The sequence below is a fragment of the Malaclemys terrapin genome, chromosome 6 (genome assembly GCF_027887155.1).
Source record: "Malaclemys terrapin pileata isolate rMalTer1 chromosome 6, rMalTer1.hap1, whole genome shotgun sequence".
Lineage (NCBI taxonomy): Eukaryota > Metazoa > Chordata > Testudines > Emydidae > Malaclemys > Malaclemys terrapin.
In genome coordinates this window covers 129219589-129247044 of record NC_071510.1, presented here as the reverse complement: position 1 = coordinate 129247044, position 27456 = coordinate 129219589, and the positions used below count along the sequence as shown (strand labels likewise).

At 43.4% G+C, this 27456-nt stretch overlaps 1 protein-coding gene across 2 annotated transcripts in view; it reads right to left on the bottom strand.

The window, feature by feature from the left end:
• Positions 1–27456, bottom strand: part of UBAP1 (ubiquitin associated protein 1) — a 61335-nt gene that overhangs the window by 21276 nt on the left and 12603 nt on the right. For both annotated transcript variants that reach the window (XM_054032268.1, XM_054032269.1), the window contains exon 2: positions 5583–5623. In XM_054032268.1, coding sequence (XP_053888243.1) covers positions 5583–5616 — 34 coding nt within the window. In that variant the 5' untranslated portion in view covers positions 5617–5623. The remainder of the gene's footprint in view (positions 1–5582; positions 5624–27456) is intronic.

Sequence of the window (27456 nt, the reverse complement as noted above, 5' to 3'; positions counted from 1 at the left end):
TTTCAGCTTTGAATCCCTGGGACTGACTAGTCTAGAGCCGATCTTGTTTCTCACCATGACCGTGAACTGAAGAAGTCTCTCAGAGAATTTAACAGTATTTTTCTGCATTGCGCTTGCAGCAAAGATAGCAACATATTCCGTGACTGCTGAACAGCACTGCAATTTCGGTGTTTGAAGGGGAGCACGGCCATTACTGCAACAAAGACTCTAGCTTAAGGATTTGTGTATTTGAACTGGGAAACTAACAACTCCGAAGTGTTACGTTTATGCAGAGATAGTGACCATAGAGTGCCAATCAATGGGAATGGGAATCACAACCCATCTGAACTGGACTAGACTCCCTTTGATTGTATGGGAGAGAGAGGGTGGGTGAGGTGGTATCTTTTATTGGACCAACTTCTGTTGGTGAGAGAGACCAGCTTTCAAGCTTACACAGAGCACTTCTTGAGGTCTGGGAAACATAAGCCTGGTCTACATTACAGAGTTAGGTTGAGGTAAGTCAGCTTACAGTGACCCAACTCTAAGTGTCTACACTAAAACTCAGCTCCCACTGATGCAAGTTATCCACTATACCGATAATCACTCCACCCCCACGAGAGGCGTAGCGCTTAGGCTGATGTAGTTAGGACAACGCAGTGTCAGTGTAGTCACTGCGTTGCTGACATGGATTGCTGCTGCCTTTCAGAAACCATCCCACAATGCCCCACACTGGACAGTGCAATTGGTGCAAGCGCTCCTGGTGAGGACATGCACCGCCAACACAAGAAGCATAGCGTGGACAATTTAATTACTGTGCTGGCTGTATGTTGATGTAACATAGGTCAACTTAATTTTGTAGTGTAGACTTGCCTGTACTCAGCGTCACAGCTAAATAAAATACAAGGTGGAACGGATTGTTTAGCATAAGTAGTTAAACACATATTTCAAGGGACCATTCAAGGTGAAGTGACCTCCAATCACAGGGGGGAAGGGAAGGGGAGGAGAGGCAGTGGGTGGGGGTGGGAATGGGACAAGGGAGGCAGGTTGTTGTTAGTGGGTTATCGATTGTTCTAATAAGCCATAAATCCAGTATCTCTGTTCAGTCCATGAGTTTTAGTATCTAGCAAAGTTATAAATTCAAGTTCCTAGGGTCATTTTTTGAAAGCGTTGTGCAGGTTTCCTTGAGACTGATGGATCACTCTATATCTGATCTTGCTGTAAAAAGCGTTCACCCACAGGCGACAGGGTGTTTTTGTCTTTTATCATTTTCCTGTGAGAGTTCATTCGAGAGCGGAGCAATTGTCTGGTTACACCTGCATAGCTGCAATTGGGGCATTTAGTGCGCTGCCTGTGGCCATAGGCACAGACTCTGTGGGTGCTCCAAGGCTCGAGCACCCACGGAAAAGAATTAGTGGGTGCTTAGCATCCGCTGACAGCCAGTTCCTCCCTCCCCCAGCACCTCATGTCCGTTGGTGGCCCTGCCAATCAACTCCTCCTCCTCCCTCCCAGAGCCTCCTGCCTGCCATGGATCAGCTGTTCCAAAGAGTGCAGGAGCTTCTGGGGGGAGGAGGAAAGAGCAGAGACGGGGTGCGCTTGAGGGAGGGGACAGAGCGGGGACAGGCAGAAGCGGGATGGGGTGGAATGGGGGCAGGGCCTGGGCGGAGTGGGGGCATGAAGAGATGGGATGAGGCAGGGGCTTGGCGGAAGAGGTGGAGTGTGGGCGGGGGTTGAGCACCCCCAGGCAAAGAAAAAAGCCAGCGGCTGTAGCCTGTGCTACCCCACACGTTGTGACAGGCATGAGCAGGAGCGTGACTACTGCTCTCTGCCTTGGTCTTATCTGAACACCAGGTAGGGAGAGATTAAAAGTTACATGGCATTAAAAATAATCATGAGCTGAAGACATCACATACAGCACTAAGGCAAAGGGACGGTACAGTCAAAGACTGGCTGTTCTACTCAGGAACTAGCTTGTTGCTACGTGTGATACGTTACAAATATTACTGGGAAATTATTTTTAGTTTCTCCATCGTATAGTGATTTTCTGACTGACCACCACTGTAACCTGGTATTTACCAAAGGTCTGCCATAGACATGGGAAATGTATTCTCTCTCTCGGGGTATCCTTTCCAGGACATTTTATGATGGGTTTATAGATTTCCTTTTGTGGAGGAGAAAGGAGAGAAAGGTAGATTTCATTTGTTTTGCCTGGGTCAGGGATTTTCCTTTGTATCAGAATATGATTAGAGTCCTGCCCAGAAGGTGATTTAAGCCAATGGCTTTTTTGCAGAGGGCTGAACACGCCAATTCCCCAGAAATGATTTTAAAAAGCAGATTCTTCAAAGCAGGGAACAAGAAGAAATTGCATTTTGATCCAGCCATAGGCATGGCTGTTGCTCAGTGTTCATCCACAGCAGCACGCACACGAGTTTGTTACAACTCACATTAAGTAACAGGATGATATTTAATACGTGGCTACTTGGAATTTGGACTCTCTCTAAGCCATTATTATAGCAGCCCCAGGAAGTTCAGAAAAACCTGCACCCACCTGCTTTATTCAAACCAGCCTTTCTGCCTCGGCCAAGGCCAACCAAAGAGCCACTATCACTGTGTATCGCTGTTTATGTAAACATACGACTGATCTGACCCCATATGCCTTAGGTGCATGGCCAGGAAACACTGGCCTCCAGTCTGGCAGCTTGATTAGTGAACACGTAAAGAAGTCACCACTGATGTGGGGAATTGGTTCAAAACAGTAAGAAGGTAACTTTAGCGGTCACACTGGGTGGGAGGGGGTAAAATGGGGTCCAGCCAGGGTTACCCCTCACCCAGCACTCCCTGGAACCAGAACTGTGCAGCGAAGACCCCCATATATATACATATACATATATACACACTCTGGGCACTAGGATCCAGGTAGTGTCTCCTCTCCCCATCATGTAGCCTTGGGGGAAAACATGCAGAGAACAGCCAGCCAGAGACTCCAGCTGGTAGGAACAGGCCGCCACCGCAGGGACCTAGGGATAGTCCAGTCAAAACTGCAGAATGTTCAGACTGTCTCTGGCCGATCGACTGTTTTCTCCAACCCTCCCTCTCTATCACAGTGTCTTCACCTCAGCTTCACTCCTGCCTGTCCCTCCTTGCCCTCTTCCCTCGCCCCCTTCCCTTTTCCTTCCCCTCCTTGCCGCCTTCACATTGTTCATCCTGCTTGCATGTTACACCCTTTCCCCCATTGTATGTCGGTCTTGTCTATTTAGATTGTTAGGTCTTCCGAGAAGGGACTGCCTGGTACTCTACACAGCGCCTGGCACAATGGGGCCCCATTCTTGGTTGGCCCTTCGCACTATCCTTATAAACACAAGGAATAATTGGAGTAGTTTTCGGACATCACCTGAGGAAGTGGTGGCAGCAACTTTCAACCTGCGTGGCAACAATTAGCACTGCATTAGCAGAACATCACACACTACCCTTGGGAAACATCACTTCACCCTTTCAACACACCTGCAGAAAGCTACATTTCCAGGCACGGCCATCCACTCCGCTTGCAAGTCTCTAGCGTCTAGCTCTTCAAACACCACAGTGCACTGAGCTGGGTGCTCAGAGAAACCCGCTGGAGCATTCTCTTTCTGAAGGATGAATTCAGAAGGTGGCTTCCTCCAAGCTCCTGTTATAACCCAGGCCCCATTCCCACACCCCTTTCGTAATAGCCTCATGTAAATTCCCATGAACAGTGAGCATGGCGAGTGTGTTCATTTGAATTGTCAACTCTGTACAGTTCCAGAAGCCTGCTGTACATGCCAAGCTGCAACTGCTTGCTGGACTAGATGTTTGTAGTAAGCTGCAATTATAGGGACAGTGTCACCTATGTGTTCTTCTGGACACTGGGAGGTGATTGGAAAGAATGTTCCCCACTAATTCCCCAAGAGATGACAAAACAAAAGTTGTGCCCATCCCTCCCCAGCGAGTTTAAGTCAGCACAGCAATAAACTTAGTGTTAGAATTGCCAAGATCAGCAGAAACACAGAGGGCCTCACCACAGGGTATTTCAGTTAACTACTGATGTTGTTATTTTGAATACAAGGGGCGTTCCCCACCAGGTTGTAACAATTAGAGCCCAGAACTGTAAAACCTATGGCTCCAAATGCAATATTAATTCTGCATTGCACACATACTTAGATAATTTCACATCTTCGCTCGCATTCAACAGTAATCAGCAATTAAACAGCACATGATCCAGCTAACTTTGCTCCCGGAACTCTGATAAGACATATTAAAAATTAAAGACCATTTCTTACCTATTCGCACCTTTGATTAAAGACAATTTTACAGTCTAGTTTCAATATTTATTATGTTTTGATTTTGCATTTCCTAAGCTAGTCAGTCTGACTTGTTTATAGTCCTTTCCCTGCTAATGTCACTTTCTGGTTCCTTTATACTAGGACAACGAGAAAGTGTAAAGGTCAAATTAATGGTGCAGATGTTTCCAAGCCTTCATCTCCCCCATGATGGAGTGCTCTAGTGTCATCTTGCTCACCTGAAACGCTATCTGGAAAGAGCGGGGACTCTGCACTCTATGAAAAGGAAGAAGTCTGCATGGACAATCGCATTAACTTAGGCTGGTACTGGTAATTTCACATGCAATTCTTGATTACACATACAATTGCAATATTTAAGTTTCCCACCCTCCCATTCCACAACTTTAGGCCAACTCCAGCAAACACACACTTAGCTTTACACAAATGGACTTCAGTGAGATTACTCGTGTGTAAAATTAAGCACATGCTTAAATGTGTGCAGGATCAGGACCTTACAGAAAATTTGTTTCTTCTCCTCCTCCACTTACCGGAATGTAAGTTACTTAAATGGATTTAGTTCAAACTTTATTTGAAATAAATTCATCACAGGGCAGACACCAAGCATGAGCAGTTTCAGTCATAAGGAGACTTTATGGAAGTTATAAATGAGGAAAAACAATTTAAAATTAAAGTGAAGTTGCAACCTTCACGATATAGAGTTTGCTTCTGCAAACGCTATTCCACTGGCCTACTATTGGTTTAATGTCACACGCACGTGCATACACCAAGCTAGGGATTTTCTCGTTTCATGTTTGAAGTGTTCTTAATGCCATGAGTGAAAGATACCAGCCTGAAGTCCTCTGTTTAGAGAGGGAACGGGCATAGACAACAGCAGTGTAAGTTTCCTCATCACTGCCCCACCAATGTCCTGTCCAGGCCGGATATGGAAGGACCAGCTCTAGCAGAGAGAAAGCAGACTCATCTCCATTGAGCACTCAAGCCATGGCCTCTGTGCTGACTGCCAGCTAATGCCAACAGTGGAGCTTTCTGAAGTGCACACGTCCACTGAAAACCCAGATTGAGACCAAGCTCATTTCACACAGGTCAATCAACAGCCAACAGAACATGGCTACTTTGGGTCAGTAGCAGGATGGTGAAAGGCTCTAGAGTCTCCTATTAATCCCAAGAGCCACCCAATCCCATTATATTATTAGATGAAATAAAAATCTATATTAGTGGCAACACAATGTTTTATGGGGAGTTTCCTCACATTAATGTCTTTCCAATACAAAAATACTGCACTTCACTTACCGTGAAAGTCGGATCCCGACTTCTTAGAAGCCATTTAGAATCTGAAAAACAGTTTAGAAGTATTAATAATCTTTCACATATGTTAAAGAGTATAATACTATGAGCTTCTGTTTTGTCTCCCACCCAAGGATCTCGGGACGCTTTGCAAACATTTGGTCAAATTTAGCCTAATGCCCCTGAGACGTGAGTAAGCAAACCCATTTTTCAGTCTGCAAAAACAGATCCGGATTGTTAAGTATTTATTTAGCATGTGCATAGTCGTCTAGCCAAGCGATGGCATCTTCAGTGGCATGATGCAGTTCTTCTAGCCACTGCTGAACCTAGTCATCGACAACGTGTGTCATCATCTGTGGCGTGCTGCGGCTGCACAAAGGGCTGTCACGAAGGCCCCAGCGATACTGGTTGGCTGCAGAGACCTTGCCGGTCCAGAACCTGTTCAACAGGGACCACTGGCAATGGGTCAGGTCAAAACCAGGCAGGAAAACTGTTAAGTAACGTGCCCAAAGTCAGGAAGAACCTAGGTACCCTGACTCTGTGTTTGAAGTACAAGAGCATCCTTCCTCTCCAGCGGGTATTAAGATACTAAACATGTTTACCCTACATGGGGGAGAAACCAAACCAAAGCAGATTTAGCTCATGTGTGTCCAAAACCCTATTTTCACTGATACACTTAGAAAGTACGAGCCCCTTTCAGGAACCCAGTCAGGAGATGCAGAAAATTATGCAGAAGCCAGCAGTGAAACTGACCTTTGTCCTTGTGTACTTCCCACTACCTAGAGGGCAGAAAACTACATAGTGTAGATTCCATAAACATGATGTATTATTTGGCATCTTAGGACATTTTAACAGACAAACTCTCTTTAGTAAATGTTAAGAAAACCTCTACAGAAGTTGGGACACAGGTCAAAGTGAATACAATGTGCCTAAGATATGCACACATCTACTAGCAGTCTGGACTACACCACCTGTGGACAAGCACAGAGGCTGTAACTGACTAAACAAGCACAACATGCATCTGTTTTCTCTCCTTGTTAAGTTTACAGCGTCAAGATTATTAGCCCTAGAGGCCTTTAGCCGTGGTTTTACCAGGAAGGTCTTTATTTTGATGATTACAGAGGGAAGGAAAGGGAAGGAGTCTGCTCTGGTGACTGGAGGAAGAGGATGGATTCAGAACTCCCAGATTTTATTAGCTTTGCCAATGACTTGCTCTCTGACCAGATTGATATCTTAACACTGGTGGCCACGAAAGGCCACTTTCAGCACAGCAGCAGGCAACCCAGCAACACCCATCCTAATTAAAAGCTTTGTTTCTCAAATGCAGCTGGCAGTTTACCTAGAACACTTCCTGCCCAGATACCTCCAAGCACTAAAAAGTCTGAACGAGTGCCCAGCTAGCCCTATCTAGGAAAAGTAGATGGGGGTTTCAAACAAGATAATCGCGCTCATATTTCAATTAATATGATTTTAAACAGCACTTAACATCTAATGTAGACAGGATTTAGATCCTAGAGTTTCATATTATGCATGAATCAAGGTCAGCACACATTCTTCATTAACATAGTCTGGCCCCACCTACACAAGTAGCAAAGAAATCTCACCCTGACTAGGGCAGATCTATTGCTGACACCCACTTAGCACAGGCCAGCTTCCTAGAGGAGATGGAGTCTAATAGATTGCTCCCCCTAAAATGTTCCTTTTCTTAATTTAATCCTACTATTCCTGGTCAGACCACATTTATGGCACCCAAGGATTCTTCTCCTTCCTTAATGCCGACACCCTTCATATCTATGCACAGTAACATTCTCCCGCTGCCTCCCCCCACCTCATCACCCCAAAATAGCATTGATAGACCGAGTAAGAGTGGTCATTCTTCAAACCAATCTCCTTGGATTCCCTCCAATATGTCTACCTCCTATCAATGAGAGGACCAGATTTGAAAAGAGCATTTTAGGTGTAACATCACCTGAACCAGAGAAAGGAAAAGAACCACCTACCCTGGTCCACAAGTAGCGCACATGAAAACAAGGACAGGTTTCTGGTGGGGTTTTGGGGGAGGGGAACAGAAAGCATTGCCTACTAGTCCATTGAGTAAGTCTCCTAGCTTGCAAACCCTCCCCCTCCCCCCCCCCCCAAAAAAGCTATAATTGCACTGCAATGTCCCTTGCCGTTGAAAGGAACAAGACAGCTGTGCATTGTTTATTGCAAATTCAATGTAGTGAATGTTCTAAGTGTAACTTTAGCACCTCTCTTCCTGCTATTACACTTTCCCTCCACACTTCACCCCACTTTCTCTTGCCTTTCATTCCTCTACTAAGTCCTGGTGCAGCTCTTCCTGCCTTTCCTTCTCCTTCCCCTCCCCCCATACCATCCCCTCACACCCAGGCCTTGGAAGTTGTTAATAAATACCAAGGACACAGGATTAAACCTAGTAGCCAAAGGGATGTAATATAGGTACCACCCCCATCCCACTCCTGGCACTGTCCAGAGGACGTACCCAGGTAAGAAACCAATCTACCCCAACCTACTGCCCCTGGACCAGGTTCACCATTACCAACTTTCATAGCCACTGTGACGTTGTGCAGTCTATATGGTTTTATAAAAAACTTGATAATAAGTCAATATAATGTAACTGAGGTAGTTTTAGAGAAAATACGGTAATAAGTGAATGTAAGTAACTGGGATATGCTTCATGCAAAAGGTCTCTTGTAAGGTATCATTACAAAGCTTATAATCTACTGAGTGTGATCATCTGATTTGTATAAATGTACCACTCTTGTATCTAAAACTAGAAATATAAAATGTAACTCTGAGGGCCTATTGTAATTGTGTAAAGTGTGAACCATTAATGATGGTTTGGAATCTTGATGACTCCCATTGTCTGCAGATGGCTGTATTTACCTGAGTTTTCCTGTATATGTGTGTGCTGGCAAGTGAGTAATGAAGTCTTGCAGTGACATGTGATCATGTCACCTGAACTGGAATCCATCTTTAACCTGGTGCTTTTCCAGTGAGGGGGGGTGGAAACCCAGAGAGACAAAGAGTTCCCGCCTTATGCAAAAGATATATAAAGGGGGGAAGAGAACAGAGAGGGGAGAAGCCATCATGAAGAATCCCCTAGCTATCACCTGAGCTGCAACAAGAGCTGCACCAGGGGAAAGAATTGTGCCCAGGCCTGGAAGGTGTCCAGTCTGAGAAAAACTTACTGAAGCATCTCTGAGGGTGAGATTATCTGCATTCAGTTTGATTAGGCATAGATTTGCGCATTTTATTTTGTTTTGCTTGTGACTTACTTTGTTCTGTCTGTTACTACTTTGAACCACTTAAATCCTACTGTCTGTATTTAATAAAATCGCTTTCTATTTAGTAATTCACTCAGAGTATGTATTAATACCTGGGGGAGCAAACAACTGTGCATATCTCTCTATCAGTGTTATAGAGGGCGAACAATTTATGAGTTTGCCCTGCATAAACTTTATGCAGGGTAAAACGGATTTATCTGGGTTTAGACCCCATTGGGAGTTGGGCATCTGAGTGCTAAAGACAAGCACACTACTGCGAGCTGTTTTCAGGTAAACTTGCAGCTTTGGGACAGGAGATTCTGACCCTGGATCTGTGTCTGGAGCCAGACGGGAGTGTCTGGCTCAGCAAGACAGGGTGCTGGAGTCCTGAGCTGGCAGGGAAAACAGGAGCAGGGGTAGTCTTTGCACATCGGGTGGCAGCTCCCAAAGGGGTTTCTGTGATCCAACCCGTCACAGTGGACACAGGATTAAACCTAGTAGCCAAAGGGATGTAATATAGGTACCACCCCCATCCCACTCCTGGCACTGTCCAGAGGACGTACCCAGGTAAGAAACCAATCTACCCCAACCTACTGCCCCTGGACCAGGTTCACCATTACCAACTTTCATAGCCACATTCAGCTTAGATGAGTTTGATCGCCCACAAACTCCTCTCTTTGCTGAATGGAAGAAAGAACATGCCAGTCTCTGCACCCCAGCCTACAGACACCTCAACTGCCCACAAGCAAGTTAGGAGTTTCTACAACTTTACCTTCCCCCAGCTGCTACTCTTCCCCCCAACCCCTAACCTCCTTTTTGGGTCTTCCTCCTCTGTGAATAGCTCCAGGGGTGTCCTCTGCTACTATTACTAAGAGCTTTGACAGTCAGCAGCTGAACTACAATCTATTTCATTGCAAGCCAGAGGGCTCTGAGCAGCAGTTTTGAGCATGCTCCGGCCTGCAAAGTACTGAGTTTGAGCCATCTGCAGACTCAGGAAGATAGCAGTGCCTCAGTTTACATTCAATTCTCATTTGGAATGTTTCCTTTGCAGTTATAAGGGCTAGAAATGTAATGCACACCCTGGGAAAGTTTCCTACTCACCATGGGCAACGGATTCTTCAAGATCTGTCTTTAATACTGCTCTACAGTCCTCTATCCCCCATTCCTTCGTGATTCCATATGCAAGAGCTTTTGTGAAAGAGCAGTGCCCTTTATGACTCTCTGGGATCTGTCCAAGGGGAAAGGACTGGGGTGATTTTAGCACCCTAGTAGCCTCACCTGCCAGGTCTTGTATGCAGGCCACCAATATACTGACAGTGATAAAGGCAGAGAGATCCAGTAGTGACTGCATGAATGTGAGACTTTATTCTGTGCTCTTAAGGTTCCCCTATCACCACCCCCAGATTTGTCTGTGCGCCATGTCCCAACATGAAACTGTAGTAGTAGGATTTTATGTTTGTATTTTGTATGATTTAGAATGAAGGATAAAGAATAATGAGATAATAATGTAGCTTGTATTAAATGTACTGGTGTAGGATTTGACCATATCCTGCCAGCTACCCTTTTGGAATAGCAGAAAGGAATGGCCTAATGGGTCATTTGGTAAAGATTCATCAGCCAGAATCTGTGTCTGGGCTGATTTCAAGGCAGTAACAGACATTTTAAGATCATTACTTTGTTGTAGGTTTAGCATTTTAAAATAAGTAAAAGAATGCCACGATTGTTTTCTTGTGCATCGCACAATGTTCTGTGTAAGTTAAAATAAATAAATACACACACACACACACACCCCCCTATCTCATAGAACTGGAAGGGACCCTGAAAGATCATAGAGTCCAGCCGTCTGCCTTCACTAGCAGGACCAAGTACTGATTTTGCCCCAGATCCCTAAGTGGCCCTCTCAAGGATTGAACTCACAACCCTGGGTATAGCAGGCCAATGCTCAAATCACTGAGCTATCCCTCCCCCCCTTTTTAATTCTGTTGTGTGTGTGAATGAGGAATGTATGTGTAACGAGATAACTGTGAAGGCCATTGCTGAGCCAGATGTACAAGGGAGGAACTGGAGACAGACGCAAGGGTGCCAGGAGGCTGCAACACACCCCTATTGAAATGTCAGAGGAGGGCAGATTGATGACTGTAAAGATGAGACAGGCACCTATCAATGGGGACTAGATAGCAGTGGTAAAGAATGAGAAGGACAATTTAAGAAAACAAGCACTCAAACAATGATTACAGCATGACAGTGCAAAAGTCATTGGTCCGAATGAAGGGAAATCACTATATAAACAGGGTGCCTTGGGTTCGTCCTGGCCACTAGATTGATCCGGACTGGTAACTATAACATCAAAGGTGTGTGGGGTGGGGGTGTGAGGGGTGTGTGTGGGTGTTCGCGCTAACTGTTGCATCTTCAATAAACACAGCATATTGCCTTTTCCCCTGAAAAAACCCCATGTGCTTCTTATAAGCATAACAAAACAACTGTCCAGAGTCTAGCAAGCCTTCCCAAAGCACCATGGGCTGATTTTAGGCTGTGAGCAATGACTCATGTGAGGTAACTCGGAATCTATTTTTAACTCAACCATGTGTCAATCTGCTGATGCTTTCTGTAACACACCTCTAGGCTTGTTTATTTCACAATGTCTCTTAATTTCTGTACAATTTCCAAAAAGCACTACTGGCTTTGGAGATAGGGGATACCCCTGAAGAGGGAACAAAGAAAGTACTTCAGCTTCTCAAGGGATGCAGATCGCAGGCACTAAGTCTGCAGCCCAAATAATGCAAAGAAAGGCAGTCAAGGACCACGCAACCTATGGATTACCTGGCCCAGTTGCACTTTTTAACTGCCAGGGTAAATTGGACTTAAAGCGGCCCCAATTCAACAAAGAAAGGAATAAAATAGTAGATCACACACTATATTAAAAAGACTGTACCTTTTAGACACTAAGGGCTTGTCTACATTACCGGCCAGATCAATGGGCAGCAATCGATCCAACGGGGGTCGATTTATTGTGTCTAGTATAGATGCGATAAATCGACCGCCGATTGCTCTAGCGTTGACTCCAGTACTCCACCTCAACGAGAAGCGCAAGGGGAATCGACGGGAGAGCGTCTCCCGTCAACACACCGCAGTGAAGACACCGTAAGTAGATCTAACTACTTCAACTTCAGCTACGTTTTTCACGCAGCTGAAGTTGTGTAACTTAAATCGATCATCCCCTAGAGTATAGACCAGCCCTCAATCATAGGGCTGGGCAATAACTGAAGATATAATTAACATACAATGACTAAGCAAAGGAAGGATTTGGGGAAAGTCAACTTGATATTTATTATAAGGAAAAGCAACATGAGTTCACATGTAGGTAGAGACCATATTTGATTCCATTGTCCTCACCCTTCATATGTCACTAGCTTTGGATTTTAAGATCTTTGGGTCAGGCCCTGCGTGTACCTCTAATTTCAGCACCTAGCTCAACGAGGTCCAACTCAAAACAAGGACCTTTGGACACTACCAGGGGTTATTACAAATCCTACATTCCTTACTATGATCATGTCTCTATTTACCGGCTAACGCTGGAGAACGGTCAGAAATAAAGTTTTAAAAGATACCTTAAATGGGAGGAGAGAAAACCATTTTCAAACTTCAGTGCACAAAGGGGAGGGATTGCTCTGTGACGCCAACAGGAATTATCTAGAGTAAACTCACACCCTACACTACTGGCTACATATCAGAGCACCAGAAGCAGCTTAATCTTTCCTGCTGCAGCAGAAAGACAGATTGCAAAGGTTTGGCTCTGAAACGGAAGAGATTGTAGATTATTATATCACTATAAGCCTTATGAACCCGCTCAGACTGTGCAAAGCCCAGGCTACGCGTAACTGTTATACACAGGAATCTGCACTGGCTAAGCACTGCCAGTGAATAGGACACTGAACTTGGTCCAGGAACACCAAAGGCTAGTTGGATACATCTTACAAAATAAAGATGTGAATGCCCAGCACAAAAAGACTTCAACGGTACTAACAGGTATCAACCAGGAATCGCAGTCATGCCAAAAGACTACAATTTAGGCTGTCTTTACTGCCCCAAAAGGTATGTTTTTCCCATGGGATAATTAATGCATGTTACCCATCTCACTGTAAAATCCTAATAGACACACAGCACGCTGCAGTGTGCTGCGTGCGGTGAGGGAGCTCAGGGAGGTTAAACTGATAAGATAGTAGATAATGTTTTCACTACTATACTCATCTCTTCCCACCCAAGCTCCTCTAGCGATCTCACAGTAAATAATGTTTTCACCCCTCAGCTCATACTACAATGCTTCGCCTCCACTGGGACTTTACAGCAGTATAGTTACCCTACAGTAAACACACACCTCGTTTGCTTTTTGGGCTTGTCTACACTTGAAAAATCATTCGGATTAAGGTAGGGTGTGAATTTGAATTTGCAAGCCCTTATCCGTGCATACAGCAAACACTGGAATAGCAGGAAAACGTAGGACAGGGAACTTATTGCACTGGGGGGCTTGGCTGTTTGTGGATTAGCATGCACATTACAGGCTCCTTTTCGAAAGAGGTTTCATTCTGAAAATCTCCTTCTTCCACCGTTCTGCAATCGGATTGTGGCAGAGGGCAATTTCCTATGATGTCCTGGACAAACCTTATTGAATTACATTAAACTTTATCGAATTAAATGTAGTATCTTTTGGGTCCATTATATTCAAACTACAATTATGTGTTATCGTAGGATCATATGTAACTTTTCCAGGAAACTGACTAATGTGAACCTTGGAGAAATGTTAGAAACTTCAAAGAACAGTTTGGGACAATAAGTGTTTAGTGGGTTTCCTAGGAGGTACTTGGGAGGCCTTTTGAAACTAAGCCCTGGGAAGAAAACAAACCTCATTATCTACTGACTACCTGCTCCTGAAAACTCAAGCTCAAAGACCCCTGCACTATATAAAAGGAGGGACTAAACTTTTCATGAGTGTGCTAGTTCTGAGCGGAGATTGTTGTGAACTTCTGACCATAGAAGAGACCCTTTTGTGGGGTCTGAAGGACTGATCACCAGTCAGAGCCCTTGCTGGAGTTGGAGTGATCTCTGGCAAGTTTGTTAGCATGCATATAGGTTCTTTCACTGTGTTTTAATACGTTTTCTCTGTAATGTTTTTACCCTAAAAATAAATAAATAAATAAATAAATAAGCTCGCCTAGAAACAGCTGTGTGGTAGCTTAACTGTGGGCAGTTACATTGTTAGTCTCTGAACAGAAAGCAAGCAAGTCTGTCTAGGCTAGTGGTTCCTAAACTTTAACAACCCGTGAACCCCTTTCACTAAAATGTCAAGTCTCACGAACCCCCTCCTAAAAATGAATATTTCCAGGGATTTTCTCCTTTACCGGAGTATAAATTATAAAAGCGGTGATCTTGGAAATATAAAATTTGTTTTTATGACATGCTTATTACACACTCTTTATTATTAATCATTACAGTATTTTTATTACATTATGAAAACGGCAACACTCTTCCAAGATCTCACTTTCGTAGCTTGTATCATTTTGAATAAGCCTGTTATAAGACAAGGCTCCTATGTTTCATCAAGGAGTATCGGATGTGAAACAGCATGAAGGTATTTAAGAAGCCAACTCAAAGAGTTCCTCCTACACAAGCATTCAAGTCTTGAGCAGTCCAGGCAAACAACGCACGTTACAACAAAGCTTAAACTTGGTCATAATAATTTTAAAAAATACAAGCTGCCTATTTAATTTTAAAAATGGCAAAAAATATCCACCTCCCTTTCTATTTCTTATAAGGAGTCTTGAAGTTTAAATCTCCTCACTGTGATAGAGATGCTTGCTTTGATCTGCTAGGCCCTTGGAAGTCCAGGGGCTCCGGGCTACTGGCCCCATGCTACCCATGGTCCCTAGGGAGACCTCTGGCTGCCATTATGGAATTTTTTCCCTGAGAATCCCCTGTAACATTTCGTGAACCCCCAGGGGTTCTCAAACCCCAGTTTAGAAACCACTGGTCTAGGCAGTCTTGTCTTTTGCTACGGATAACACAGTGAGGGCAGAGAATTGCTCAGCCTGGAGATACCCCGATCAGAAGTGAGGAGATAGAAGTCTAGAATGGGTGCCCTTGCTGGATCAGAGGGGAAATATGGGTGCGCTTGCCCTGAACTGTGATCCTCTCTGACAGTCTGTACACGGACTATTTGTGTGTGTGCTGGTTCTCCTCTACCGGGGTGGGCTTTGGGTGGCTGCAGCTAGTTTGTCACGCCTCATTTTTTAAGATTTTTTTTTTTTTTTTTAAGTTAGAGAAGCTCTCTCCATACTCTGCCATCTTTATAGGTGTTGACATTAACGCTGTCCCCAACCCTGCAATGAGCCTCACACAGGCAGACCCTGCAACCGCAGGAGCAGTCTCAATAACTAATAAAAGTTAGTCCCTCATTAGCGTCCACCTGCCCGGAGCTCACTGCAGGAGCTGAGCCCTTGTTAGCTTTTCCTCATTAGGTAAGTACGGTTCCTCTCTATGCCACTTTCAGCTTAGCTATCCCTAGTAGCTCGTTCACCAAGTTCTCTCTGCAAGCAAGTAAATATGCCAAGCCAAAGGCTTTCTGAAATAAGTACTGGGAAGTCTGCTTTCGAGGCGCTTCCTCCAGGATCACGCCAAGGTTGGAAAGGAGAGTGCTGCACAGCCACGGGGACAAAGACATTAGCAGCCCCTTCTGCTAACTTTAGGCTTCATTAGGTCCACTCCCTCTCAGACAGAGGGTCAGATGGCACAGAAGGGGCCAGGCAGATGGGTGGAAGGTGTGGCCAAGGGACACTGTGGGACATTCTCACCAGTGGGTTACAAGGGCGTTAGACAGACTACTGCTAAAGTTACGGGGGGGTGGGGGGAGGGGAGTTTCCTTTTCATTTGCATACATATTCTGTTACTGTATTTTCCCAAATTTATGACTGTGTTCCCTGTCCCCTAATAAAAGGATCCCTTATTTGTACACAGTCTGAGTGTTTGGGAGTGGGGGAGTTGTACCCATTAAGGGCACCAGGGAGGAAGTATTTACTTTTCTCGGGTATCAGAGTGGGCTTTAGCCCGTTTAGTTATATGTCAAGAGGGACCTAGATCTATTTTCGCTGCCATTCACCACCTGGCAGAAGGGTTACAGATGTCTAGACTCCAGACCACAGGAGCCCTTTGAAGCAACTCTCCCGCTAAGATTCAGATGCCTAAGAAAATATTTCTTGCCTCATTTCTTTTGATGCAATTAACAAACTTTCAGGCGTGATGGGCATCCATCACACTCAGTTCAGAGCCAGCTCCTCTTTGATTTCCAAACAATAAGGAGACTTAGAACCAAGTCCTTGATCCTGCAATTTCCAGTGTGTGTTAGGCCTATTACACACACAGGTCCACTAAAGTCAATAGATTCAGCAGCCTTCCCACACACTGGAAATTGCCAATCAAGGCCTCAATTATATAAAGGGTTAATTGTTTGTCATTTATATTGCATCAATTAACTACTTGGTCCTGCCTCAGCACAGGGGGCTGGATTTGATGACCTATCAAGTCCTGCACTTCTCTGATTCTGTAAGTGATTTGATTCAAATATGCGATTTCTGATGTAAATGCCACAGAAGGTATTTTAGTAGCAGTAGCAGCCAAAGACCGTAATGGGCATCAGAGCTCTGCTGTGCTAGGCTATGAACACACACAAATGTAGGTACAAACCCTGCCTTGAAGATCTTACAACCGACAAATTTTAGATTGAAATCTTACTCCTGGTAAGTGTTAAAGCTTTGTTACAGGATTCAAATATTAATTTGGAAGTCTAAAGCATAGTAAAACCAAGGCTGGCCAGAGAAATAACCAATGTACAAAGCACAGACTCAATTACCAGTCTGTAGTCACTTCTGCTTCCACGCAGGTGACATTTCCCAAAAGTCTGCAGCATGAATCCAGCCTTGTACTTCTAATGCAACTCTGCAGACACCAACTGCATTCACATAACTGCTGTCGGTATTCCCCTTTCATGAAAGGAGATTTCACTGAACTACCCTCCATAAAGTTTTTGATATCTAATGTCATTCGAAAACTGGATGTATGTCAAGTTACAACCACATCCCCCGAGCAGAAGCAGCTGCTTTTTCACCAAGCTTGGCAGAAAGAGTCTGAAGCAGACCCACTCTAATCACGTCAAGTGTCACTACAAGCTTTGAAATCTGTAAGACAAAAGCCAAGACATTCCTGGTTTCAGGACTGAGAAATATGCACTAGTCCCCATTTCAGCTCAATTAAATGTACAGAGTTTGAAAGTCCCTCTGTGAAATTAAAACAGTATGCCCACTAGCTAAGGATTTAACAAGAAGCCCCACAATGTGATGTGACTCAACTAAGGGAGAACACTGTACTAACAGCACAATCTGATGAAAGCCACACTGCCAGTGCAGAAAGTTTATACTGAAGGATCCACGTAACACATAGCATGTGACTGTCTAAATCACAGGATTTGAAAAAAGTCTGGATGGAGAAACCTTAACCAGTTGCATTAAGGGCAACACAGTTTGCAGACCCAAAATTTATCTCAAATCATTTTTTTTTTGGCAGGGATTGAGGGCTAGAGGGGGGCTGGAACAAAGAGTTGTTAAGAGCTTCCCTAAAATAAAACCGGAGCAGGAAGAAGAGAGAAAATGCAAAATTAAAAAAAAAAAAAAAAAAAAAGCAAACCCCAAAACAAAAACAGTTCTATGTCTACCAGGGGTTACTGGGTGGTGTGGAAATATGATTTAATGACCCCAATAATATTCACTAAAAGCTCCTCGTGCCAATATTACTGTAGAGCAGTGGCCCTCAAACTTTTTTTTACTGGTGACCCCTTTCACATAGCAAGCCTCCGAGTGCGAGCCCCCCCTTATAAATTAAAAACACTTTTTTATATATTTAACAGCATTATAAATGCTGGAGGCAAAGTGGGGTTTGGGGTGGAGGTTGACAGCTCGCAACCCCCCGTGTAATAATCTTGTGACCCCCTGAGGGGTCCCGACCCCCAATTTGAGAACTCCTGCTTATAGCATGTCACTAGCAGTGGCAAAGATTCAGCAACTGCACCATTTAGAGAGATCAATTTCTTTTCAACAGTCCCCATCTTTTTATTCTAAAGAAAGTGTATGAAGCATGTTATTATATTGCCTCTTCGTGCCTCCTGCTAAACCAAACACCATATATCAATGGGAGCTAAACCTGAAAGCGGACCAAAAGTAAGTATAAATACAAAGGCTCGTAAGAATAGTTATTAAAGACACCGGATTTAAGAGCACATCTCATAAGTGGTGGTAGTTCTGGACTTTCAAGACCCTTCTTAGTGGGGAAACAGGGCAGCCAAACAACGGTTTTCCTTTATAACCCCAGTACAACCATGACACTTTTGACCATGACATCCCAAATCAAAGTACACTACGTTTCCCATTCAATTAATCTATCTTTATGTAATGGAAAGAAAATAAGGACTGATGAGGTAGTAGGTGAGTGTACTGGTTTTTCCATTGTTGAACAATCCATCAACTATATGAGTCAGGGCAGTAATACTCTGACCTCAGTGGCTCACCCAAAAGAGCCACAGCAGTGTGAAACAGGGTGGATAAAAGCCAAGAATTTAAAAAAAAAAAAAAAAAAAAGATTTTTTTTTATTTAAAATCAGATTTTTTTGATAAATGCTTTTTGAGGAAAAAAGTCTCTAAAGATAATGTATCATAATTAAAACTATAGCTCAAAGATATCTCATCATGGAATAGGGATTATAAAGTCTAATTCTATAGAATGAGACAATATATTCATGTCATGTTTAAGAAAAGTTTTGTAAATGACTTCCAATAGTTCATGGATTAGGGACCCCATTTTATGGAGTTCCAGGGGCTTCTGTATAGATTATTTAGGTTAATCTTTCTATCTACCCAATGGGACTCAGTCTAGAAAATACCATCAGAGATGCTTAGTTTTGCAGTTCTCAAACTGTGGATTTGTGCCTCCAGAGGTAACATGTTTGCCAACAGCAAAAATGTTTTTAAATAAATAAATAGTATGTAGAGGTGAGAAATAACAGACCTCAACCCCATTGTCCCTCTGCAAATTTGTGTACACAGAGTCAATCCCTTACCTCTCTCTAAAACTGCAAAGTTTCAGAAAGTTCAATGAATAGATTATTGTTGGGGGCAGAATAAATCTGGACAAGGAGAAAGCGTCTGGAGGTAAATGTGAGAATTGAGGGACATATGCTTGTTTTGTTAAAATATTATATGTTTGCTGTTAAAGAAAAAAAATCCAGAATACATAACGTTGTTGTTTTACTTAAATAAAACAATTTAAATGTCTGTCTGGTGATGTTCTCCTCCTAATACAGCATGGCAAGAAAATCCTCCAAATATTAATGATTAACCTGTTGAATTGGAGATATTTATGAAATCATTGGGAGGTGAACTATCTGCTTCAATTACCTTTGGTAAATGAAATAACCAAACAATCATTCATTTTCTGATATAGCTGTAAAACTAATCTGAGAAGTTTTCAAAATAAATCACTGTTTAAAAATGTATAGTGTGTACCTTCTAAAAATGAAACCTACATCTATCTCGGAGTTGAAGAATATGTATTAAGGTTATACCAACCAACAAGAATGCACTTTTATGTAGAAATCTATGATTAAATCGAGGCTTCCTGACTAGTGATTTAAATCAAATCCACCCTGGTGTGAATTTACTGCTTGCACACACACGTGTACACTATTCTCATAGCAAGATGACTGACCTAGTATTATTTTATCAGCTACAACTGGTTGACAACATAGTAACATATGGGCGAGAGCTATGGCAGAGGCAGGCCCATGCATACCTTCTCTTCAGCTTGGGGCCATCTTTGGAGACATGCCAGTGGAAATTGCATGAAGAACGAGACAGCAAGGACAGTGAAGGAGCGCATGAGCAGAAAAAGCAGCCTGTTTAAAACGAGGCCATTACAACAAAAAACGGAATTCATAATGAGTATCAGTAGCACCAGAGATAACATCCTCACATAGGATATATGGAGTAGTCGAGCCATGCTGGACTTCCAAACCCTCAACAAATCAGGAAGGGCACAGTGCAGCAGTCAGAGCATAGGGCTGAGAGGAGGTGCATGTTCTATTACCGCTTCTGCCACTGACCCTATATTCCCCAGGGCAAGTCATTTACAGTTAATCTAAAAAGGGGGGGGAAATGGGCTTATGCCTTTTCTGGCTTCTTTAGTGGGCTTTCTGGCCACCACAAGAATGGTTCCCTGAATGCATTTTACATGACAAATGCAAGCCTTATCTATTCTGTTCTTCCCAGAACACTCTATAGACAACCAGGGAGCTAGCTGATTTATAGCATAATATATCAAGCAAGTGAAATCTGATTGAGAAGGGAAGGGATATGTATTCAGGCTGTTTACACTTAATTTGGCATCTATTTAATTCATATATTCTATAAACAGCTGGAAGAGAAGATCCGCCATCATTACCTCTTAAATTAAGGGCTGGGAAAAGTTCATAATACATCTCTGGGACCTCTAAGCCCTCTAGCACAGCCAGGGAAGATAAGACTTGAAATCCCTGGTATTTCTGAAGTAAAACAATCATTTCTGAAGAGCTTTCCAGGCCTACCTTGTTCTAGAAAAGGAAAGGGGAAAACATGCTCTTTTGTCCTTTTTGCAAGTTATGTTTAACTTCTATTTTGGTTTGATCATCTGTAAAATGTGGACAATACCAATTCCAAATAGCTCAGAGATCCTCAGATGAAGAGCTCTAAATGTCTATTATAAAATGATTTCGTTTACTGGTTTAGCTGTAGTTGGTCTCATGACAGAACCATACCACTGAGGAAGAGAACCAGGAAGTTTTGAGAGTGTCTTCCTGAACCGGGCCTGGCTCTAGGCAGCATTATTAGCTTCTCCCCTTAACACATTAAAATTTAACCTAAAATTTAATTATTTTTAAAAAGGAAAGCACTATCAAGCTTTCTCTGGTCTATTTAACCATCACATATGGAAGAGCTGCTAACATTAAGATGAAGTGAAACAAATTACAACTTGATTTTATTCTATTCTTCTGGCCAAATTGATTGAAAAATACTAGATCATTCTACACACGTGACAAAGATCTAGACACCAACTCAGCATGTGATTAGAATTCTGCTCTAGTTGTTGCATATTGAGGGAGACGCCCGATAGGCAGAAAGTTTATACTCCGATATTAGGCACACAGGAAATCCTGCACTGTGTTTTCCCAAAGGCGCCCCAGACCCCATTTCTCTAAATCAGCTTTTGGGACTGCCCCATAATACTAATTTTGTGTCTCTAATCCATAAACTCTAGGTAAAAGTGAGTGAAAAATCCTATGCTAGTTAGGATTTCCTTATGCCTGTTGAGTTGAGGTTATTGGAAGGTTTGGCACAGGAATGATTTGGAATCAGTTAATACCTTTTGTTCTGTTACCTAGAAGCAAATTCTGAGTTTCTGGATAATGAATCCCAGTCCCACTGCTTTTATTAGAGATAAGCTTTGAACTGGTATCTCAAACTATTTCATTTGACATTAAACCTTATGAAAAAAACAAATGTTATGATCTTTGATTACATGCCGATGATCAGGGATTTAAATGACACTGTTAACTAACATCACAAGTTCAGTGGAGGGTTAACACACCATGATGTTATACAAACTCCCTCCATGCCATGGAAAGAAGCCCATCTATAATAACATTCACTAAACTGTAAGCAACAGTTGCATTTTTCTTTTTAATGTCACTTCTTTGGGGGTCTTTTGTATTTATAGTAGCTGCTATGGTTTTTAAACCAGTGTTTTTGTCAGTCTTATCAATTGTAAATGCTTATTGGATTCTGGTTTTGTTTAGTAAAATTGTCTAACTAAAAAAAACAATGCAGAAAAATTTGCAGAGAGATGCAGCTGATTTTAGCCTTTATGTTAAGCAGGTCAAATATCAGTCACTGTTTCATAACTGTGTGAAATCAGACTCCGCATACATGGGACATAAAACTGCCCAAGAATAATAGGGCCAGTGTTTAATTTGAATTATAAATTCATCCATTTGCATTTATACTGAAGTCACATGCATTCCCCTTTTATCACATGCTTAACCTTTTCCAATAGGGCAGAACTTCTTGTTTCTATCAGTTTCACAGAGATGTCAAATATAGGAACTTCACACAGCATGTTGTATTTGACTTTTCCACCTGAAAAAGTCAACTCTCCCTGCCCCATCTGCTTAGCTTTTCAGACACACCTGCTTCCACTCTAGACCACCATGATTTCTCCACCCACCCCGTATAACTTCTGGCAACACCCTATTTCCCCAAAAGGCTACTTTTATCCCAGACTCTAATACACTGAAGCCCCCACCATTTCCCTCCTAGACAGGGTCGGCAACCTTTCAGAAGGGCTGTGCCGAGTCTTCATTTATTCACTCTAATTTAAGGTTTCGCGTGCCGGTAATATATTTTAACGTTTTTAGAAGGTCTCTTTCTATAAGTCTATAATATAATATATAACTAAACTATTGTTGCATGTAAACTAAATAAGGTTTTTAAAATGGTTAAGAAGCTTAATTTAAAATTAAATTAAAATGCAGAGCCCCCCGGACCGGTGGCCAGGACCCGGGCAGTGTGAATGCCACTGAAAATCAGCTTGTGTGCCGCCTTCGGCACGCGTGCCATAGGTTGCCTACCCCTGCTCTAAGACATAGATCTATCAGCCATGGCAACACAGCCCTGAAGCACTTTAAATATACAGATCAATCAACTGCAAAATTTCCACCAAATCTCAACACACCTGGGAGCTCATAACTGATACTAAGGTCAGTAATAAATCTCCATATTTAGTGTGCCCTTGACGACAGCTACATTAACAGGGAAACTTTCCCAGTAGGGACTGGATCCTACATTATTCTCTTCTGAACCATGCCTCATATTAACGTATGAAACGGGAAGGTCCAAAAATGTACTACTACTGTGAAAAGCACATGGGCTGAAGAATCATGGAATTCATTGAATAAAATGTGATTTTTGGTTGAGCAACATACACATCTTGAATCTGACATTAAGGTTCCTAAAAAAAAAAAAAAAAAAAAAACTTTATCTTGTATTCCATTAAGCACCCCAATTTGCTAACAAATTTGTTATTCCAGTCAAGTTTGAAGTGGACAAAAAGAAGGCTTAGAATGCAAGCCTCAATTCAATCTTAATACTATGGAGTTGTGACCAGCTCATCCACAATACCGTTTGATTTTAATTTAGTCAACTACCTGTTCCAATAGTCAAAGACAAATGATTTTTCACTTAGTCTGAGTAAGTTTCAATGCTAGTTCACTCTTTTCTATTTAGTGTCAGGAACTGTACCTATCACGGGTATTCGAGCACCTAAAACACCAAAAATCCGTCCTGGTACAACCCCTGTGGTCAGGCTGAGAAGAGAGAATGGCAAGTCTGGGTCTTAGGAAAGAGTCTATGCAGAAATACGTGCAAGGTGAAGAGATTTTGACTTTCCCGTGGCAGGCTTTTAGTAAGTGTTCGCTCAATATAAACTCTGCCATGGATTACAGCCTGGAGAAGTGACCATTGCTATGTCTTAAGGGAAACAATACTCACTTTAGGTACTGTTTACAAGTCCAACGAGCTGTGGTGTCAGCAGAAACATTTCTTCCCCACATGTAATACTCAGCAAAGAAACTGTACAGTAAAAAGACAAGTTCTAAATTACAAGCCAAACATATACCTATGGTCCTGTGTACAACTGGGACTAAAACAGAATCAGGAACCTTGTTTCTTCTCTGAACACAGTGCCAGCTAAATCTGTTTCTAAATTTGTCCAGCTAGTCCAGACTGTGCTGAACAGTGGGTTATTTTAGCATTTGTTTTGGTTTTTTAAATTACAATCTACAGAAGAAGAAAGCTAGGTGTGGGTCAGTGCACAGTGGCTGGCCAAACTGTGTTAGACAGGTTTCACAGGAACCCTGTTTTTAAAAAATTTAACCAAGGGTCAATGGGTACAAAGCAGCCACGTTCTCATCGGTTACCGTTATTACCCTTTAGGGGAAACGAAAGCTGCAACCAGTGGACTGAATCTACAGGATTCTGGTTACTGTGGAACTAGACAAGCATAAGGAAATCCTACCAAATGTAGCCCTTCTCTAAAGGTGCTTCAGTTAAATGTCTGAGGGCCTATCAGCTGCAAAAGGGCACCTAATTCTGTTTTAGCCACACCAGAAATGGGTCCTATAAAGAAAATCTATAGAGCAAAGGTGGCCAAACTATGGCTCTTTTAGAGTAAAGTGTGGCTTGCGGATCCTCTCTCCCCCCACCCGCCCCATCCTATGCCTACCAGACGGGGGAGAGGGAAGGAAGCTCAGGGCTTCTGCCCTGCTGCAGGGTGGTGGGGCTTGGGGCTTCTGCCAGAGACGACTGGTGCCTGCTGCGAGTGAGAGGGGGTGTCACAATTTAAAGGTTCAGCTTCCACCCCCAACAACTTGAGGGGCTGATGTGCATGACACCGGAAGCAGCTCTGGAATGCAGTGTTCATTTGCCAGGGTGCAACCCTGGGTAGCTCCTCCACTCCTGCCTGGCTGGGGAAGCTTGAACTCAGTGGGCTGTAGTCCATGAAAGCTTATGCTCTAATAAATTTGTTAGTCTTTAAGGTGCCACAAATACACCTGTTCTTTTTTTGAACTCTAAAGCGTGCTGCTTGCCTGGAACTAGAATTCAGGATGTGACTGTGTCTACAGAGACTGATCAAGCCCTTGGACCGCTACCCCTTCCTACTTCTCCACATGGGCACCAATGATGCTGCCAAGAACGATTGTGAGCAGGTCACTACCGACTACGGGCTCTGGGAAGAAGAGTAAAGGAGTTTGAAGCACAAGTCATGTTCTTGTCCATCTTCCCTGTTGAAAGAAAAGGCCCATTGAATTGTGGAGGTAAATGCGTGGTTACACAGGTGGTGTCGGAGAGAGGGCTTTGAATTCTTCAACCATGGGATGTTGTTCCAGGAAAAAGGATTGCTAGGAAGACATGGGATCCATCTAACTAAGACAGGGAAGAGCATCTACGCAGGCAGGCTTGCTAACCTAGTGAGGAGGGCTTTAAATAGGTCTGCCGGGGGACGGAGGCCTAAGCCCGGAGATAAGTGGGGAAGTAGGATACCAGGAGGAAACACAAGGAGGAGGCCTCCTGATTCATACTGATAAAGTAGGGCAATTGACTAGTTATCTTAGGTGCCTGCCTGTACATGAACGCAAGAAGCCTGGGAAACAAGCAGGAAGAATTGGAAGTCCTGGCACAGTTAAGGAACTACGAAGTGATTGGAATAACAGAGACTTGGTGGGGTAACTCACATGACTGGAGCACTGTCATGGATGGGTATAAACTGTTCAAGAAGGACAGGCGAAGGAGAAAAGGTGGACGAGTTGCACTGTATGTAAGAGAACATTATGATTGCTCAGAGCTCCAGTATGAAACTAGAGAAAAGCCTGTTGAGAGTCTTTGGGCTAAGTTTAGAGGTGAGAGCAAAAAGGGTGATATCGTGGTCGGCATCTGCTATAGACCACCAGACCAGGAGGAGGAGGTAGACGAGGCTTTCTTCGGACAACTAACAGAAGTTTCCAGAACACAGGCCTTGGTTCTAATGGGAGACTTCAATCACCCTGACATCTGCTGGGAGAGCAATACAGCAGTGCATAGACAATCCAGGAAGTTTCTGGAGAGTGTTGGGGAGGTGGAAGCGCTGGAGGAACCAACTAGGGGCCGTGCTCCTCTTGACGTGCTGCTCACAAACAGGGAAGAATTGGTAGTAGAAGTAGAAGTGGGTGGCAACCTGGGCAGCAGTGACCATGAGATGATTGAGTTCAGGATCCTGACAAAAGGAAGAAAGAAGAAGAGCAGCAGAATACAGACCCTGGACTTCAGAAAAGTAGACTGACTCCCTCAGGAGTCCATTTTGAAGCACTTGGAGGAGAGGAAGGTGATCAGGAACAGTCAACATGGATTCACCAAGGGCAAGTCATGCCTGACTAACCTGATTGCCTTCTATGATGAGATAACTGGCTCTGTGGATATGGGGAAAGCGGTGGACGTGATACATCTTGACTTTAGCAAAGCTTTTGATACGGTCTCCCACAGTACACTTATAAGCAAGTTAAAAAACGATTGGATGAATGGACAACAAGGTGGATAGAAAGCTGGTTAGATCGGCGCGCTCAACGGGTAGTGATCAATGGCTCAATGTCTAGCTGGCAGCCAGTATCAAGCAGAGAGCCCCGGGGGTCTGTCCTGGGGCCAGTTTTGTTCAACATCTTCATTAATGATCTGGATGATGGGATGGATTGCACCCTCAGCAAGTTTGCAGATGACACTAAGCTGGGGGGAGAGGTAGATACGCTGGAGGGTAGGGATAGGGTCCAGAGTGACCTAGACAAATTGGAGTATTGGACTAAAAGAAATCTGATGAGGTTCAACAAGGACAAGTGCAGAGTCCTGCAGTTAGGATGGAAGAATCCCATGCACTGCTACAGGCTGGGGACTGACTGGCTAAGCAGCAGTTCTGCAGAAAAAGACCTGTGGATTACAGTGGACGAGAAGCTGGATATGAGTCAGCAGTGTGCCCTTGTTGCCAAGAAGGCTAACAGCATATTGGGCTGCATTAGTAGGAGCATTGCCAGCAGATCGAGGGAAGTGATTATTCCCCTCTATTCGGCACTGGTGAGGCCACATCTGGAGTAGTGCGGCAGTTTGGGGCCCCCCACTACAGAAAGGATGTGGACAAATTGCAGAGTCCAGCAGAATACAGAAAGGGATTTATTCTTCAGAATCTCTTTACTTTCACGTTCTGCAGCAGGATGCAGCCCTACCACAGACCACTCTACAAACAGAAGAAATACAGCTCAGATAGCAAGTCCGATGACATCATCTTGAGGATCCAGAAAGAGGAAGATACAGGCAACACCGCCCTGATTCTGCAGTCAAACAATGAGGTTTATGTGAACTGCTGCACTTACACTAGCTAAGAAAAATTCATGAGTGCGATGAAACCCAGCTCTTCAGGGCATTAGCAAACCAACTGCCTACTGTTAGGAAGCAGTGTCCCTCCAAGGCAGACAATTGCAAGATTGGCCATTATGGATTGCCTTTCTTTGGTAGTTTGTTTTTGTTTTTTAGACCTCTCCGTAACAGACAAGGCCCCACCCTTCTTCTGAAGTACCTGATATTAGCCACTGTCAGAGACTGGATACCTGACTAGATGGATCCTGGTCTTGATCCTGTATGATAACGTCTATGTTCCAACAGTGGTGCTCTGAGTGTAATTATTTCTATTCTTTAAAGCACCTACCAAGTTTTCTGTTTGTTCATTCAGAATCACATGAAAGAGCAATGGAAGAGACCTCTTGATGACCAGGTGTAGAATGTACATCAGCACTTCACCAAACTGACTCAGAATGGATCCAATTTAAATTCATGTACAGAAAAACACATGCAACTATGCGAGACTGAAGGTAACAGACACACACAGAATTACAA